Source organism: Chrysemys picta, chromosome 3 (genome assembly GCF_011386835.1).
Source record: "Chrysemys picta bellii isolate R12L10 chromosome 3, ASM1138683v2, whole genome shotgun sequence".
Lineage (NCBI taxonomy): Eukaryota > Metazoa > Chordata > Testudines > Emydidae > Chrysemys > Chrysemys picta.
The window spans coordinates 104928690-104948119 of record NC_088793.1 but is presented as its reverse complement, the minus strand read 5'-3'; the positions used below and the strand labels follow the sequence as shown (position 1 = coordinate 104948119).

The following is a 19430-nucleotide window of genomic DNA, read 5'->3' as shown; positions in this document are numbered from 1 at the left end:
TGTCTTTAAAGGACTGCCTATTAACTTCATTGGGTGACCCCTGGTTTTTATATTGTGGGAAAGGGTAAATAACACTTCTCTAGTCACTTTTTCCACACCATTCATGCTTTTATAAACTTCTATCATATTCTCACACACACACTTAATCATCTCTTTTCTAAGATGAACAGCCCTACGCTATTCAGTCTCTCCTCATATGGAAGCCGTTCCATACCCTTCATCATCTTTGTTGCCCTTCTCTGAACCTTTTCCAGTTCCACTATATCTTCTTTGAGATAACCAAAACTGCATTCAGTATTCAAGGACATACCTTGGATTTATATAGTAGTATTATGATATTTTCTGTCTGAGTTTCTACCCCTTTCCTAATATGTCCATTTCCTAACGTTCAGTTAACCTTTTTGACCACTGTTGCACATTGAGCTGAAGTTTTCAGAGAACGATCCATAGTGACTCCAACATCTCTTTCTTGAATGGTAAGAGCTAATTTAGAACCCATCATTATATATGTATAGTTGGGATTATTTTTTCTAATGTGCATTACTTTGCACTTAACAATGTTGAATTTCATCTGCCAGTTTGTTGCCCAGTCACCTAATTTTCTGAGATCCCCATAACCCTTTGCAATTAGCTTGGCACTTAACTATCTTGAATAATTTTTTATCATCTGCAAACATTGTCACCTCTCTGTTTCCCCCTTTTCCAGGTCATTAGTGAATATGTTGCACAGCACCTGTCCCAGTACAGATCCTTGGGGGACCCCTGCTCTTTCTCTTTCTCCATTGTGAAAACTGACAATTTATTCCTGCCTTTGTTTCCTATCTTTTAACCAGTCACTGATCCATGAGAGGACTTTCCCTCTTATCCCATGAGGATGTAGTTTCCTTAAGAACACAATAGCACTGATGAGGTAAAATCTGTGCAAGCTTCCCTCACGCATCGGTGCCAGTTTAAGCCAATGCTGATTTGTTCCCATAGTATTTGGATTCCCCTGAGCAGACAGACTTTTAAAACAAGCTGAAATATGCCAGATTCTGTCATAGTTCTGTGTTACGGACAAGCTGTAATAATTATAGTCACAGAGAAAGAGAGAGAAAGAGAGAGTGAGAGATACCAGTCATCAGCCAACTACATAAATGTACCATTGTTAGTAAGACTTGTGACCTTCAGCTGCAAAAACACAAACCTTTGCCTGGTGAGCTAAAAAAGCAATTTCCATAAATTACACCTAACATTGCATTCAGCTGAGGGCCATGAGACACATACGCACGAGCAAACCGCTCACTAAGGCCCCCCATTCGGCAGGGCATTTAAGCTTGGTCTTAAATCCCACTGATGTAAATGAGGCTTAAGCACACGCTACAGTTAAGCACATGCTTAAGTGCTTTGCTGACTAGGGAAGACTGCTGAATCAGGCCTTGGTAGAAGATGTAGCAGTTACTTCTCTGCATTGACATATGGGAATCTGCATTAATTTATCAGTCCTAGTCTCTACTGTTCACTTAGCTAAGAGCCATGGGAGCTTGAGCCACAGCTTGAGGTTGATGGGAGTCCTAAAATTTTAACCTAAAGCTGAATTTCTGCTACAATGTGTTCATATGGTTATGACCTCATGCTCCCAACCCACCCACCCCTATTTTGTCCACTTGTTGCATGCTCTCTGACACCTAGAGTGTAAGCTTTCTGGAGCAGAGAGCGCCGTCTTTGTTACTTGTCTGTGTAGTGCTGAGCACAATGGGGCTCCGCCCTCGACTGGGGTTCCAAGGCACTACCACAATAACAAGTATAATGTCTTATCTAGCCAATTCTTGAATAACTATAGTGCTGGTTTTCAACCACCTTCCTTTTCATTTGCAACTTCACTGGCACATCACTCTTACTACAAAGAATTTCCCCCCAGATTGAATAACTATGATATATATCTATACCAGGGGTCGGCAACCTGCCGCACGCATGCCAAAGGCAGCACACAGGCTGATTTCTAGTGGCACGCTGCTGCCAGCCGGGCAGCCCACTGCCAGCCTGGATGGATGGAACCCGGGCTGGCAGCAAGCTGAGTGGGGCCAGTGGCTGGGACCCCAGACTGGAAGTGGGCTGAGTGGCTCTTCCCGCTTGGGTCTGGGGTCCCGGCCGCCAGCCCCGCTCAGCCTGCTGCCGGCCCGGATTCCGTCCATCCAGGCCAGCAGCGGGCTGAGCGGGGTCAGCGGCTGGGACCCTGCCGGTCTGGGGTTCCATCTGCTGCCTGCACTGCCGGTCTGGCACGCAAAACCTTTTACTGGCACATGAAACCTTAAATTAATGAAGATTTGTCACACCACTTCCCAAAGGTTGCCGACCCCTGATCTATACAATACAAAATCCTCCCCGTATCTCCACAAGGGGGGGGCAACTACTGCAGTGAAAACAAGAAGGTTCTGCTGCTGAGAGCCTGGCAGAGGTGGATCTCTCTTGTATATGTCTTTTTTTTTTTTTTTTTTTTGCCAATAGCCCAACTCCATGGGCAGTGATTTATATGGGCCTGTGGTGCCTGGGCTCCAGCAATATTCAGGGCCTGGCTCCACCAATGTTTGGGGCTGGGTCTCGTACTTCCCCTGAGCATACCCCAGCCCCCAGAGCCTCACCCCTACAGCTCCAGGCTGACGATGCTCTTCTGGCTCCTGGCATCAACTGCTGCTGCTGGGTCCTAATGCCCCCCATCTACTAATATAATATACGGAGCTATATCTATCTCATAGAACTGGAAAGGACCCTGAAAGGTCATTGAGTTCAGCCCCCCTGTGTTCACTAGCAGGACCAAGTACTGATTTTTTGCCTCAGAGTCCTAAATGGCCCCCTCAAGGATTGAGCTCACAACCCTGGGTTTAGCTGACCAATGCTCAAACCACTGAGCTATCCCTCCCTTCCTTTTTCCAGCAGAACCCTCCACCAGCACAGGGTCTCCCACCTGCAGTCACTGCTCCTGCCCCATGCTGGGCAAGGGGCAGCCCCATCCCTCACCCCCAGTGAGGCTACAGTGAGGCAGCAGCAGGGGAGAAGGTGCACACATGATGGCAGCCGCCACCCCACCCCCCCTGCACCCACCACAGGGGAGGCGAGGGGGCTTCCTGGACCTGAGAGGGGCCCTAGGAGCATGTGCAGTGACAGTGGTGTGAGGTGAGTGTGCTGCCGGGGGGCAGAGGGGGCCCCTCTCCCAAAGCTCACTGCTGCCAGTGGGGAGAGGGCTGAGGGGAGTCCTCTTCTTTGGCACTAGCCCCGGGGCAGCCTGCCTGCACCCTGAACTCATCCCCAGCCCTGCCCCACCCCAGACCCTGCACCCCCAGCCAGAGCCCTCACCCCCCTGCACCCCAACCCTCTGCCCTAGCCCTGAGCCTCTCCAACACCCCAAACCCCTCATCCCCAGCCCCAGACAGAGCCTTCACCCCCCTGCACCTCTGCCCTAGCCACAGCCCTCACCCCTGCACCCCCTCCCTCTGCACCCCCTCCAACCCCAAACTCCCTCCCAGAGCCTGCATCCCCTCCCACTGCACCCCCTCCCATCCCCAAACTCTGTCTCAGAGCCTGCACCTCCACCTCCTTCTCACACACCCTCTCCTGCTCCCAAACTCCCTCCCAGAGCCTGCAGCCCTCACCCCCTCCTGCACTCCCACCCCTTGCCCCAGCCCAGAGCCTACACCCAAACTCAGTCCCAGATCCTGCACCCCTCACCCCCTCCTTCACCCCCACCTGCTGCCCCAGCCCGGAGCCTGCACCCAGCACCCAAACTCCATCCCAGAGCCTGCACACTGCACCCCTGCTGACCCCAATCCCCAACCCAGGGTCTGCACCCCAGACCTCCTCCCCCCACCCAAACTCCCTCCCAGAACCTTAGGCAGGTGGGGAGTGGATTTTGGGGGGACGGGTTCTGGGCACCACCAAAATTTCTACAAACCTGCCAGCCCTGTCCATGGGGAATCAGTGCATTGCCACATGCAGAAGGGTGGGAACAGAGGATCTGCTGTTAAAAGGTTCCTTTAGTCCTTCCTCCCACCATAACAGGGGTGAAGTCGCTTTCAGACCTACATCCTATGTAGTGCCACAAAGGTGTCAATGGGGTAGGTCCACTCTGCCATTCCACTAACTTGGGGAGAGGATGATTTCTCCCTTAGGATCTCCCTCCCCAGCACTCAGCAGAGATACTTAGACTGGGCACTGGCAACTGGATTTGCCCCAGAGTGAATTAGAAGAGGCGGGGAGTGGGAAGAGAAGAAAAACAACAACGACATGCTCATCAATTACAGAAACAAGCGTGCAGTAAGTGAACAGCTTTCCAATGACCTCCAGCAAACTATTGAAGCATGAACATTGCAGCTAATTGATGGGCAAAGTTGATTGACTGCTCTGCGGTTGTAGAGGTTTCAGATTAAAAACCAGGCAATATGGGGAAACATCAAAGCAATATGGGGAAATATATCTGATGGGGGAGAGAAAGTAAGGAGGATCGGATCTTTGGCTTTGGATTTTTATCACCAAAACTTTAAATTGCCATCAGTTAATTTAAAAGTCAGAGCTGAAAAAAAGCTGTCTTTCTAGGTACTTAAACCTTTGTCTGCAGCAAACAGAGGTACTAAATATTTGGTTAATGGAGGCTATTAAACAATAGCAATAAACAGACCATGAACATCTATAGTGGTTTATAAATAAGTGAATACATGTTTAAAGTAGATCTTCTTTCATCCTCACCTGTTTATTTACAGGCAGTGGTACTTTCCTTCTGGCAATAAAGGCAAAGCCAAGATCAGGTTTACTATAGTAAAATAAGTTAAAAACATATATCTTAATAAAACAATATTGTCATTTCCACATTTATCTGGCATCATTTTTTTAAACAAATAAAATAAAGATGCCAGTCTGGCTTTCCTTGCCTGGTTTCTATTAATTCCCTGTTTTGTAATGCTATAGCAGGTGTTGCTCACTGGCATATTGACATTAAAATTAATGTTTATTTTGAAAGAAGTCATTATGCACTATTATCACAACTGTGGCACAAGGAGAGTTTCTATCTTTCCAGCTTTCTGAATGCACATTTCTGTGGACATTGAAGATGACCAATCAACACCCTAATACAATCAGCACACCAAATGTACTGCACAAGTCTGATATTCACATCTTTACCACACTAAACCATTTGTTTATTTGGTCTAATGTTAAAGGGTGGAAATAATAGTTAATTCACCTCCCAGGGATGTCATGAGAAAGAAATAATATTTATTAAACATTTTAAAATGAAAATAATATTCAGGGCTATTATCATGTAACTAACTATTATATTAATGATAAATAGGATCTCGTTTTGTCAATTTTTAATTCTAAATTGATAGCAGATTGACAGTTTTGCTACCAAATCAACCTAGAGATTTGGTCAGGGAAATCACTGGCTAGTGCAACATATGCTTAAAGCTCCACAGCTTAGCAGCCACTTAGGAATTCTTGTATTCCTCTGCATACCCCTAATTCTTGTCCCAGTGATGTCTGACAATGCTTACAGCCGTGGTGTAACATGTTGAAGGAAATTTAGAAGTGATACAGGTGCAGGAATTGTGAAAGTGAACTAAAAACGAGCACCCTGGAACAGCTGCCATAAGAAAACCAGGAGGCTTCTGTAAAGCAGTGCATTTTATTTCCACGGGTCATTCTCCAGATTAATTGAAGTCTCCCGTTAATGCAATTAACATGCCTCAGCATGAGGCAATATTTTTATTTTATTTCACAACAGTCTCCTTCATTGGAAAACTCAGTTTTATTTACCAAATCCCCATTTTTAATGTAGGGAATTCTTAAACACTCAAGATTAGTTATATACAAGCTACAGTATAACCACATTTTACCGACTATGCAAATGTACAAAATTGTAACAGCAGCTTTTAACAGTTAAATACTGTCAGAATTCCCATATGTTTCTACTTTCATACTTGAACAATAAGCAGCAAACCATTATATTTCCACCAGGCATGTGGAAAAGGTGTTATAATATGATTGCATGCGTATAGCTTTCTACAGCATGTTTTCAAATGTGCAGAACAGGTAACAGTGTTATATGTCAGGAAATCTAAGGCTGTAATGCAGTCAGTATTTGACCTCACCCATAGACACAAAATACTGAACACAGTGAGAACAGATTGGCAATAAATGTGGTGTTCAGTGGCCTGCATGGATTACAAAAAAATTGACTATTCAGCTACCAGTAAGAAAAGTCGACTTCCATTATTCTAGAATGCATTTTTTAAAATTAGTTTACTTTATAAACAATAAATAGAGCATTTATTTAAAAATACATTAAGAAGGTTGAACAGAAGGTAAACATGATATTTCAGATCACAGTAAATGACTCTCATTACTTCAGTGCAGTTGTACATTAAGTGCAGCATACAGCTCTGTGTGCCACTTCTTCAAAAGCTCAGCAATTTTAGGCTCTGTCATATACATCTTTAGCCCTCAACACCATCTTTTCCAAAAATATATTTAAATGTTATGTTTCTGGATGCTACATTAAAATTTGTATTGCATACTGATCTGTATTTATACACACACACAAATATATATGGACATAGTCTAAAACAAATGAACTGCTCTAGAACCTGATTCTGAAAATATTTACTACTGATCTTAAGTAGTTCCAATGACTTCACTGAAGGATGCTCCATGGGTCTAATCCAAAACCCAACTTTAATGAGAGGTGATTGCAAAGGAGTAAACATTTGTAGGATGATATCCTTATTTTGCTGATCAGAGCTTCTCAACAGTTCAGGTCTGATTCTGATCTCACTCTTTTGTAAATCAGGAGTAACTCCGCTGAAGACAATGGAATTACATTTAGTGTAAACCAACTTTAAGGCCTGTTCTACACATAGATTGTGTACCAAATTAACTGTTTCGGTTAGGGTTGTGATTTTATACTAGTATAATTAGTGTGGGACAGCTCTTTGCATGGATGTTGTTACACTGTTACAACAGTATAAAGTATAACCCTATAAAGGTGCTTAAAATGTACATTGTGTCTCCCTCCCTACACAAGGAACCAAGTAGATGTGTCCTCAACCAGGAATATATTTTAAAAATTCTGCTTTTCAGGGAGTTGGTAACTCCTCATTTTCTATTAAATAATCTTTCTTTATATAATTAGTCACCCTAACCAACCTCCATACTCCAAGGTAGGCCTCTTTTAATGAGCTCTTGTTAACTTCTTCAGTGCTAGCTTCTTTTAGGACAATGGGCACCTTTGCTGTCTCCACAGTGCTGTCCTTCTGTTCCTCTACACACTGACTATCCCCAGTTGCTGATTCCTTTACAGCTGTCTCTTCAGTCCCTTTCTCCTTGGATATCTCCTCCATGACAAATGGTGGTTGGCCTCCAGCATGTCCCTTCTCCTCTTCCTCTCTAGCTTCTTTCTCCAGGTCTTCATAGTTGCTCTGCCGTCTGGTCTCAATGTACTTGACCACACAATAAATGAGAGAGCCCAAGGTATTGACCACTACACCTGCTATAAACAGCTTTGTGGGCGCCACATCATTGAATGCCACCATCCCCACTGTGATGGTTGCTATGCTCTTCACCACCCCAACAAAGCTCGTGGTCACAGCTGAGTTAATGTAGGTGCAGTGAAGGGTGGTAAAGTTCATGGCACAGCCAAACAAGATGCAAGCAATAAAAGTGCATGTCATGACAGGGTCCTTCCAGCCTGGGAAAGACCAGACGTTGATGGAATCCATGCTGGCAAAGGAGCAGATAATGAGAAAAGGAGTAGCCGAAACAGCAATGGCATATTGGGCTGTCAGGGGTCCATAGTCACTATCTGCACTTGTCTTTTGAATGAGCACCAAATATGCAGCATGTACCAGCACAGCCAGTGCTCCTGTCACATACCCTACGGGGTCACCAGTCAGGTCACCAGCTCCTGCCAGAAGAGACAGAAAGAAAAATGCATTTACAAGAGAGAGAGAAAGAGATGAGAAGGAGGGCAAACCATGTTCTTATTTGTGACATTATTTCAGACCAAACAGAGAGACAACATCCATTTAAACGAATGTTACTGATGATTTCTGATTATTATCCTAAATTACACTATCTTCTGACCAATAGCTGACAAAATCTCTCTCTCCCTTATTTCAAAGTCATCCCTTTAACATATTATTCTCCAGATCTGACCAAGCCAGAGAGTTTTATCTCAGAGCCAAAATTAGTTTGCATCCACTCTTTTTGGGGGGTGGGGAGGGAAGAAAGTAAGGAAGGAGAGAAGGAAAGAGAGAAGGAAGGAAGAAAAAGGAAACATTCAGTTGATATATAATCATAGCAGGAAAATATTTTTGTATTGCTGTCTCTGCCTCAAACTATCCCCAGAGCTCAGTACCAGCGGGGACGTGCCATTTAGCTTTCGGTGTTCAGTCTCCAGATCCTGCCCTTCCTACCTCCCCCCCAATAAAGCAGGAAGCTTCTGGCGTCCAGAGAAGGAGCCCAAGGTTTGGTTTCAGTGCAAAATGAACCGTATGTTTTTCATTCCGGTTCCATGGATAGTTCATAAATCCGTGTGCTGCCATGTCCCTAGCAGAGCCAGATTCTGCCTTCAGAACCCACACAGGGATGTCACCGTTGCGGCCAATGGAAATAAAGCGTGAGGATCCGAGGGCAGAGTTTGACTTTCCCTCTTGATGCCCGGTTGCAGCTTCCAGCTGCCGCCTCCTTTCCAGATCCCCGGCTTCCCTGCTGGAGCCTCCGAGCTACCCCAGCCTCTCAAGGAGAAGCCAGGCAGCTCCCAAGGGCGCAGAACTCGTGGGTGGGAGAAGGGACAAGGGTGATCGCCTTCTCAAAACTCCTATTTCTATGTAGCCCACCAGTATAACCGGGACACTCCTCGCTGGTCCCTGTAGCCCCAGGTAAAGGGAAGAGCTGGAAACCACCCCCTGTTCACCAGACCTGCCCTGCACAAAGGGATCGCTGCTCCCAAGCCACAGAGAGTCGGGAACAATTTAACCTTCTTGCCCCCCAGAATAACAGTCCCGTACTGACCTATTCCAAGCCGAGGGAAGAAAGCTCAGAGGGGAGCGGGAGGAAAGGGGCCGATGTGCGGGGGAAGCAGGGATGAGAGATCAGCGCGGAGCGAGTGAGCTAAGGGGGGTAGGAAGGAGGGGGTGACAAGGCTGAGAGGGGCTAAGGAGTGGCAGGGAGGGAGGAGGATGACAGGAGTGGCAGGGTGGGAGTGTGTTGGGGGAGGAGGGTCTGCAAGAGGAAGATGAGGATGGATGGGGGGGATTGGAGAGGTTGGAACAGGGATGGGAGAGAAGGGATGGGGTGAGGGGTTGGCCGAATGGCACAAGAGGTAACGGGAATGGGGTGAAGGGTTGGTGGGGACGGGAGGAGAGGTGATGAGGGCATGGGATGGGGGTGGGTAGGGACAGCAGCGCTGGTGACGGGGCGATGGGCTGAGGGTGGGGGCGGAGGGAAGGTGGGTGTGGATGGGGCGATGGGCTGAGAGGTGGGGGGATAGGAGGGAAGATGATGGGGTGAGGACGGGGCGATGGGGATGGGGGATGGTGCGGGCGATGGGCTGAGGGAGGGCAGCGGAGAGGGACCGGCCGAGAGGAGGCCGGGGCGGGGCCGGGCTCACCTGCCAGCGCTGCCCCGCAGGTGGTGACGAGCACGGCGCCCAGCACCCCGGCCGAGGGGCCGCCGTTCTTGAGCACCAGGACGCCCAGCAGCAGGGTGGCCAGGGGCAGGCAGCGCTTGAACACCACGTACATGGGCAGGCTGAGCCCGCGCAGCGCCCACAGGGTGAGGCTGGACTGCAGCGTGGAGAGCGCGGCCACGGCCGCGAAGGGGCGCGCCAGGCTGAGCCCGAAGGGGGGCAGGGCCACCAGCCCCAGGCGCCGCAGCAGCGCCAGGCTGAGGGCGGCCACCGCGCTGCTCAGGCACTGCAGCAGCGTCAGGAAGGCGAAGTGGTAGCGGCTGAGGAGGAACTTGAGCAGGATGTTCAGCGAGCCCGAGAAGAGCCCGTGGGCCACCGCCACCCCGATGCCCAGCGCGCGGCCCCGGCACAGCCGCATGGCAGCCCGCTCTGCGCCCGCTGCGCCCGGGCTCCAGCAGCACCTGCCGGGGGGAGGGAGCGGGGGAGGCTGCGGTCCCCGTTATGCCTGGGCGCCGCCGGGTTCCCGCCGCCGGAGCAGCAGCAGCAGCAGCAGCAGCTCCGCTCTGTGGGTCCCCCGGCCGGCCAAGTGACACTGATCCCAGCGCCGCTCGCTCGCAGCAAAGGGACAGGAGGGCGGGGGAGGGGCTGATCTGGGGGGCGGGGGGATCCCATGGAGAATCTCTCCGCAGCCCTTGGAAACCCCTTGTCCAGAGGAGCCCGAGTTCCTGCTGACGCGTGCGGGGCTGGGTGCCCGCGCTGCACTCCCCATTACTTTAATTACAGCGGGATCCTTTTCTTGCATTTGCTGATTCTCCTTCCTGACCGCTTCCATGGCCCCGGGGATGAGACACTGCTGGCCGGGTGGGGGTTTTTTTTAAGCCAATACCTTGAAAGGTAAGGGGCTAACACTCGCCCAGGGGGGGTGCACCAGCGCCTGCCCCCTCCTCCTTACAGTGTCCCATCCACACGGGGCAAGCGATTGAGGCTCTAACCCCTCCGCCCTTTAAACGGGGGGAGTGGGATCTGGGGGAACAACGAAATCGCCCAATTTCCTCACCCACAAACATTCTTTGCGCCCCAAAACCCGACCCACAGAAGGGTCCACGTGGAATTAATTTACACCAACAGAGTCTCCCCTCCCTACTCAGTAAGTGACACTGAAAAGGGTGTGGGAGGGGGCGATGGAGGGGGGCTCCGAAGGAAATGCCAATCTCGCTTCTGCCTGGACTCAAGCGCCTCCAATTTATATTTCCGTGTAATCGGCATACAGCCAGGAGGGGTTAACCCATCGGCAATCCAAGCGTTTTCCGAAGAAGTGATTGCTGTTGACACAAAGTTTTAAGTACCTAATAAAACATTATGAAACGCCATCTCGGGCTTTTTGTTAGCCCGCCTTGAATTGCGGCGGTTCGACATAGATCAGAGAGATGCCCTGCAAGTCCTGTCCGGAGGTTTTAGAGCAAAGTACCCGAGCAGACACTGGAAGCTGGAAAGAGCAACTGCGAACTGCACATGGTGGGGATTATCTCCCCGAGCTGTTAGGGAACCGCTACACCCTGTGCAGACATAACACACCTCCCCAGCACCATGTTGCAGCTTGGTTACCTGATTAACTTTATAGTCCCAAAACATCTGTAACCGGGTGTTATGGAAGTGCAGGAGAAACGGGCTACCTGCCCTCTGTAAAAGCCAAGCAAGTGGAAGGCAGGTTCCTCCCGCCCCCCCCCCCCTTTTTAAAAGCACAGCGGTCTTCTAAAATTAACCAGATCCAAGCACATTTTATTAATTTGTCTTGTAAAGGTCGTTGAGTGTTTTTCAAAATCGCCCAAGGCAGTATTTTCTGAAGGAACAGGCCACAGGCTAACCTAACAGTCGGACCTTTTAAATCAAACAAAACGTTAATAAAAGACGCGCAGAATATGTGCACCATATCAGCAGGAAGGCGCAGACCCGGCAGTAACTTAAGTTTAGTTCCTGTAAATTTAACATATTAAAGATTTGTTTCCAACAGTGCATTTTAATCCGCGGACGGTTGAAAATCAGCAGCTGGTTACAATAGATCAGGAATTTTCTCAGATGATGTCAAATCTAATCCGCTATTGCATTATCACACTGACAATCTAGTTCTGACTGCCCATGGTCTCCATACACTTCAGTACTAAATCAGATGGTTTTTATGACACCATCAGCCAAACCATTAATTCAAGCCCACCAAAAGCAGGCTCGCCGTGCTGCTGTGTATGGGCTGGAAGCTGGTTTGCACGAGTTTTTAGAATTCAGGGCATCAACACAGGTTCACCCGCTAGGATCCTGAATGAAAACAGACTACAGCGGTGGGCAGTAAACGCCTGCCCTTAAACTATCCAGTGGAGCCCAAGGAAAAAGTTCACGCATAATGGTTCTGCTCCAGAGTACACGGAAATCAGCGGACTCCCCATTAACTTCAGTGGACGTGGGATCAAATGCATTACCCTTCTCTTGACTCGCAGTTTTACATTCTCTAGGAAGAGTCAGCACATCAGATAGTCATACCCCTCAAGCTACAAAAAAACCAAAAACAGGAGTACTTGTGGCACCTTAGAGGCTAACAAATTTATTTGAGCATAAGCTTTCCTGGGCTACAGCCCATTTCATGGAGTATATAGTAAGGAGATATATATATACACATACAGAGAACATGAAAAGGTGGGTTATATATATACATACATATCTATCTAATCTATCTCCTTACTATATGCTCCATTCTATGCATCGGATGAAATGGGCTGTAGCTCACAAAAGCTTATGCTCAAATAAATTTGTTAGTCTCTAAGGTGCCACAAGTACTCCTGTTCTTTTTGCGGATACAGACTAACACAGCTGCTACTCTGAAACCTGTTTTAAGCTACAGTTCCTCCCCTAATTTCCGGCTTCCTATGCTTTGTTAATTACATGTCTCTTGGTAAGATTTATGGTTCAAAAATGGTCAATAAAGGGTTGCCATATGGTGTCCCCACTAGTATAGCTAATTTACATGCTGCTGAATTCTATCTCCTTGAAATCATGAAGATAATCTAGTAAATGACATTCATTGGACAGGGATTTAATCCTTTGGCCACCATCAGTTCTCTGGGATGGATACAGAATATAGTACGATAAATCGTTTTCACTAGACAAGTGGTAAATAGCCTCGCTTCAAAGAGAGGGCAATCTCAGAGATATTTATTGGGAACATTGATGGTTACACAAATTATCCAAAGCAAAGCTTTACAATTTGAAGAAAATTCTGGTAGGAGTAAGTTAGCCCATCCTTTCTCTTGAATGATCGGAGGTAGTCAAGAAGATTTTCCATAAGGGTTTGAATGTTAATTGAAGTAGAAATAGATCACCTTGAATCTGTGGAAAGCTCTAACCTTTTACCCTACCCAACACCTACTTTTTCAATAATCAGTGGGGTCAGGAAAAGTGATGGAACTTTATAATTTTCAGCCTTTGGAAACTATACATGCCCAGGTCTCATTCACTAACAGTAAGAATATATTCTTGCTAGTGGTGCATGGTAAATAAACTTTTATTTTGTATTTTAAACACAGTAATGAGTTTATATTTCCTTTTTATTTACAAAAAATGTATGAGAAAGGACAGAATTTGGACAAGTAGGGAATGGTGAACTCAGGGCTCTAAGTTAGTCTTCAATTTCATTGTAATGGCTCACTTATTTGTTATATAACATGGGCCTGATCCTGAATTCTTATTGCTTTCGACAGAGGTTGTGTGTGCACAAGGAACACCTTCTAAAGACTTACCATAGCACTTAACAGAAGCTGGGAAATATTGTAGCTACCCTTAAACTTGTGCAATTTAAACAACACTTCAATGTGCATGGAGGAGACTGATGGCTGATCATTTGTCAACACCCGTTAATGCTTCACGGCTATTGGGTTTGCAATGTCCATTGCCAGCAATGATGTCCTGCTTGGGACAGGGCCGCCCGAGGGGGGGGGGGGCAAGTGGGGCAATTTGCCCCAGGCCCCGGGCCCCACAGGGGCTCCCACGAGAATATAGTATTCTATAGTATTGCAACTTTTTTTTTAATGGAAGGGGCCCCCGAAATTGCTTTGCCCCAGGCCCCCTGAATCCTCTGGGCAGCCCTGGCTTAGGGAAAAACAAAACAGGTTCTCACTTCAAAAGGGAACTTTTACATAATTGTTGTCATGGGTTCAATAGTTCTCCCAATTGAGATTTAAAACTTATTTTCAAACAAACTTGCCTGAAAGGAAGTCGGTGATAACAGAAGTGCATTACTTTTACTTAAAGAGATAGAAGTCTTTACAATTTAATATTTTCTAAACAAGAACATACACCCCTCCATCCAGACATTTTAAATATAATTGTCATCATATATTGTGTGTGTAATGTGTGACAGACCCAGACCAGTGGGGTACAGGAGTCTGGCAGAGGGCAAATATACTGGTCACTGGATGAGTAGTTTTCTGTTCCCTGAGTGACCAGAGCAGGGGCTGCACTAGAGTAATCAGGAACCTGCTAGAACCAGTTAAGGCAGGCAGGCTAATTAGGACACCTGGAGCCAATTAAGAAGAAGCTGCTAGAATCAATTAAGGCAGGCTAATCAGGGCACCTGGGCTTTAAAAAGGAGCTCACTTCAGTTTGTGGTGTGAGGAGCTGAGAGCAAGAGGTGCAAGGAGATGAGAGGGTGTGCTGGAGGACTGAGGAGCACAAGTGTTATCAGACACCAGGAGGAAGGTTCTGTGGTGAGAATAAGGAAGGTGTTTGGAGGAGGCCATGGGGAAGTAGCCCAGGGAGTTGTAGCTGTCATGCAACTGTTACAGGAGGCACTATAGACAGCTGCAGTCCACAGGGCCCTGGGTTGGAACCTGGAGTAGAGGGTGGGCCTGGGTTCCCCCCAAACCTCCCAATTGACCTGGACTGTGGGTTCTTCCAGAGGGGAAGGTCTCTGGACTGTTTCCCCAACCCACATGGTGAATCTCTGAGGCAAGAAAATCTGCCAATAAGTGCAGGACCCACCAAGATAGAGGAGGAACTTTGTCACAAATCATACAAAAAAAAACCAACCACCAAATCAAGTCTACTCTTTCTCCTCCCCCCCCCCCCCCCCCCATTCATGTGAAGCATTGTATGGGAGATTTTGTTTATTGATTTCAGGGAAATCATGGTAGGAAAACTAGTACAACTCTTACATTTTGTTCCAAAGGGGGTAGGATCCGTGGTCATTCAAGTATCTTGAGGAAGTGGTTTCCATTGCTATAGACCAATCACATAGAAGGCCCCATCCCCTGCAGTTGTGAGTGTCATCCTATGCAATCAACTCAAAGGTGGATTTAAAAACAAAATCAGTATGAAGGGCTCACTAGTCTTCTCTTTTAGGGGCCAGGGATAAACCTTATAGGCTTTTACAGTGCCTAACACACTGGAGCCCACAATGTGTTAAAACAATTTATTAAGTAAGATTTATTTCACTAGCATTAAAAAAACCAAACCAAACCACTTCTACATGAATGTGAAAATTCTGCAGAAAAGAAGTTCAGTATCTCTTATTTTCAATTCAGAGACTCAAGGACTTTGCCATCAACTAGAGAAATTTCCAAATCCATCTTTTACATTTCAATATGATTTTATACTTGTGTCCCAACATAAATAATAATTACAAATCCAGCTCAATATTTAGAGATTGTCAATAGAGGTGATAGTAAAACCAGAGATGCCAAAGGTTTTTAATGGAAGATACAGAAAGACAATAGTAACCACCAAACTTCAATTTGTATGTCTGCAAGTATCCCCCAACCCACATCATGTGTAACCTGCACTCAGCAGGGATAGAACTACAGGACCTTCAGCACCAGAGCACATGGCTTTATCCCTGAACCAAGAGTAACTGCTGGTAGCTGTAATAGATTCTTTATCCTCTATTAGACCAGTCCCTGAAGAGAGATTCACCAGAGTGTCACATATGAATCATAGCTGCTTAAAGTGGACCAGGTGCAGGGCAAAATTCATACAGAGTATGAAGCCAGGAAGCTATTAAGGTCTGGGTGTGGTTTTCAGATTAATATTTCAGAATTAAAATAGGTAACTAGTTAGAATAAAGAAAAGAGAAAACAAGCAGAATCATCAAAACCCAACTATGGAGAGAAATTGCAGGAGGGGAAAACAGGTTACTTTTGCCCTTGAAATAAAATGTAAAGATGTTACACAGGTATGTGTGAACATAATGAGCAAAAAATAAATTATAACAGCTTTCACATGGTTTATTTTTTACAACATAAATTTCTGGAAGCTTCAAGTTGAATGCAAGTCAAGTGATCTTCATTCCTGGCAGCTTTGCTTCCACCAGCTCCATCAACCAAGCGAATATTCTGATATTGGCTCAGTTTCTGATGTCAGTGTTTTATATTCTTTGGCTGCCCCACCCATGGTGATTTGTCTCTTGTAATTTGCCTCTCCTTCTGTCCTATTTTTCTCTATTTTCATCTTACCCCTTACTTGACTCTGCTAGTTCAGTGGGTGAAATCCTGGCCACATCCAGGACAAAACTCCTATTGACTTCAATGGGACCAGGTTTTCACCAATTGCACTCAGCATTGAATCTTTTCTAGATTATTTCCTTCCTCCATTCCTCATATTTCTCTTTCCGTCTCACCCATCCTATCCACTCCAACACCATTTTCTCATGTCTACTGTTTTTAAAATTCTCTTCCAATTTTACCTCATCTCCTTTCCCCCACTGCTTTCTCCCATCTTTTATCTTCCACCTTGGCCTCTTTCCTCCTTTGTCTGTATGCTGTTGCTCTGTGCATTTTCAACGTTGGTTTGTCCTGTACCCCAAATGGTTGTCTGCCATTCTCACCCCTTTAATATCAATATTTGTTGCCAAGTGGATGTCTCTCTCTTCGCTCCAAAAAGCCTCTGGGAAAAGATGGTTTTGCAGTGTACTTAGAAGGTTCAGGCTCTCGTGGACCAAGACTAGGGAAGAGTGAGTGTCAAAACCAGAGCAGGCTCCAGACACCAGCAAACCAAGCAGGTGCTTGGGGCGGCACATTTTCAGGGGCGGCATTCCAGCCAGCCTCTTTTTTTTTTTTTTTTTGCGCTTTGGTGGCAAAAGCCTAGAGCCGGCCCTGGCAGCAGCAGCGCATCCTGCACCGGGGGCGCCCTGGGGCCGCTGCGGTTCGCATCAGGGAGCAGCGCCCACACCTTATGGCCGGGTGGGCTCCGAGCGGGGGACACTTGGGCGGGGGCCCACCCCTTGGGGCACACGGAGCCGCCTGCAGGTGCCGCAGGGCGGCTGCCCCCTAGTGCCGCAGCCGGGGCTGGGCAAAGCGGGCCGAGCCACCCAGGGACTGTGGCAGGGTGGCCAGAAGCAGCAGGGCCATAGAGGGCGGGGCACTGCCGTGCGGGGTCTGCGTCCTGCTCTCCGGGGCTCCACTCCCTCTGGGGCTGCCCTGCCCCGGCTTCTCAGCCCCCTGCCGGGGCGTTCCCCCAGCTCTGTCCTCCCAGGTCCCGGCAGGTCCTGGAGGTGGGAGCCCCAGCTGGAGGGACCCGGGAGCCCTGCTGCTTACCCCAACCTTGCCAGCGTTGGACCGGCTGGAGGTGAGGGGGGAGTGGGCGGAGTCAGCACTCTTGGGGGGAAGCCCAGCACTCAGGCGGCAGGCGGTGCAGGTAGGGTGGGGTGAGGGGGGGGAGAGCCCAGAGTTGGGGTGGCAAGGGGTGTGGGTGGGGGGGGGGAAGCCCAGGGTTGGGGCAGCAGAGGGTGCGGGTGGGGTGCAGAGCCCAGGATTGGGGTGCCAGGGGGTGCGGGTGAGGTGGGGTGGAGGGGAGAGCCCAGGGTTGGGGCAGCAGGGGGTGCGGGTGAGGTGGGGTGAAGGGGAGAACCCAGGGTTGGGGCAGCAGGGGGTGAGGGTGCGGGGGGGGGGGAGAGCCCAGAGTTGGGGTGGCAGGGGGTGGGGGGGGGGAGAGCCCAGCGCTGGGGTGGGAGGCAGCCAAAAATTTTTTTGCTTGGGGCAGCAAGAAACCTAGAGCCGGCCCTGGTCAAAACCTAAGAGCTTTCAGACAAAATGTCCTGTCAGCAGCAGCTCCTTCCCTGTTATAGCAAAGGTGCTCCAGCTCAAATGCCTTCACTGCTCAATGTCAGCAGCCCAGTATAAAGAGAGGCACAAACTCACAAAGTTAAACAGGCCAAGATGGGTAAGGATCTATATATAGGTTAACATACTGGATTTCATTCAGAAACTTACTAGAAGCCACTGCAGATCCCAGAGCCCTGGTTTATGTGCTCTTGGCATGAAAATTCCACTAAATAAGTAGGCCATGGCATATTGCACCAGCTTCAGTTTCTAATGGTCTCATGATGTAAACCCCTGTAGAGCACACTGCAGAATTCTAATCTTGAGGTGGCAAATGTGTGGATAATTGTGACAAAGTCTGCATTGGTCCCACTCTTCTCACCAGGTGCAGCTGAAAAAAGCACTTTTGCCACAGCCACTTCTAGGGCTTATGGGAGTAACCCAGGATTTAATGTACCTAAATTGCTGGTGTGTGTAACAAATGGCTCAGCCAGGGGCGTCAATATCAGATGAGGATGCTTCTTGGTGCCTCAGACTAACAAACTGCAAGTCGGGTGTAGAGTGGCTTGCTCAAGGTTTCAGAACACAGGAACTCTCAGTCCCATGTTTAATCCACAATAGCATGTGCTGCCTCTCAGGGCTTGTCTTCACTGCAAAGTTAACTTGAAGTTATAACTCAGGTGTTGCCCCTAACTCTACCTGTATCCACACACAAAATACCGAGTGCAGTGTTTTTAACACAAGGTGGCTGGCCAGTTACAGCTCAGGAGAGCACAACTTGTCAGCTAACATGACCACTCTGCAATGTGGACACAGGCCTAGTGTCATTAGAGTGCTGCTAGTCCTCCCATGCTTCCCCGTAATTCCACCCATATGCCATGGGGAACACACGTAACTCATTGGGGAAAAAATCAGCGTGGCTCAGGTTACTGCACTATTAAGTATCATGGGATGTGCCCCCAAAAGTTTTAATACCACACACAAATGAGTGAAGTGTGTGTGTGTGGACACAGCAATGTTTGTTATTTCTGCAATGAAAATGGTAGAAACTGTTCTCCTCCCCCCCCCCAAAGTAAAGCTGAAAATTAGCCTTGAGAGTGGTAGAATTCAAGAACCTCCTTACTACCACAGAAGGAAACCTCATTTTATCATATTCCCTCACTGTGAAGGGAACATGTAGGGGAACACCAGCACTGAAGGCCAGTCTATAGTAGTGAACAGTGAGGACACTTGCACTCTTAGCACATGATTGCACAAGCAGAACAGATTTAAATAGCACTACTTTATCAAAACGAAGTCACATACTGTGAAACTGCACCCCATATTCTTCATAGTGATATTATATGATCATAGCATAATTATGCATATTATGCAAGATGAGTCATGTTGGATATCATTGGAAAAGTTATGATTTGCTGAACCTGATTATCCTATTTGTATGCATGTATCATTTCTGTATCTGAAGTTATGAATATTGACTAGGGAGCTGTATTTCAAATGGGCCCATTTAGCAAAGACAATGGACTGTGGAATAGCTTAACCTTCCTGTAGGTGTTTTGGCCAGCCTGTAAGCAATGGCTGCTATAACACTGCAAGGACATGTGACCAGGCCACATGATTCTGGACTCCATTTTGGGATGTCAGTATTTTTCCACAAACCGGACTGGTCAAGTTTGAAACAAATGGTTCCCACCTGT

General features: G+C 47.6%; 1 protein-coding gene across 2 annotated transcripts; it reads right to left on the bottom strand.

The window, feature by feature from the left end:
* Nucleotides 1–5639: 5639 nt before the first annotated feature.
* SLC35D3 (solute carrier family 35 member D3) lies at nt 5640–10249 on the bottom strand. Of its 2 annotated transcripts, none has more exons than XM_065588737.1 (2): nt 9638–10249; nt 5640–7930 (listed from the first exon to the last, which is right to left on the bottom strand). In XM_065588737.1, exons 1-2 carry the CDS (start codon nt 10071–10073, stop codon nt 7104–7106), a joined length of 1263 nt encoding a protein of 420 aa, XP_065444809.1. In that variant the 5' UTR covers nt 10074–10249; the 3' UTR covers nt 5640–7103. The 2 variants fall into 2 exon arrangements, 1 of the variants encoding a protein (XP_065444809.1); XR_010599699.1 differs by lacking the exon at nt 9638–10249 and adding an exon at nt 9040–9365 and having other exon boundaries at nt 7794–7930.
* Between the last annotated feature and the right edge of the window lie 9181 nt (nt 10250–19430).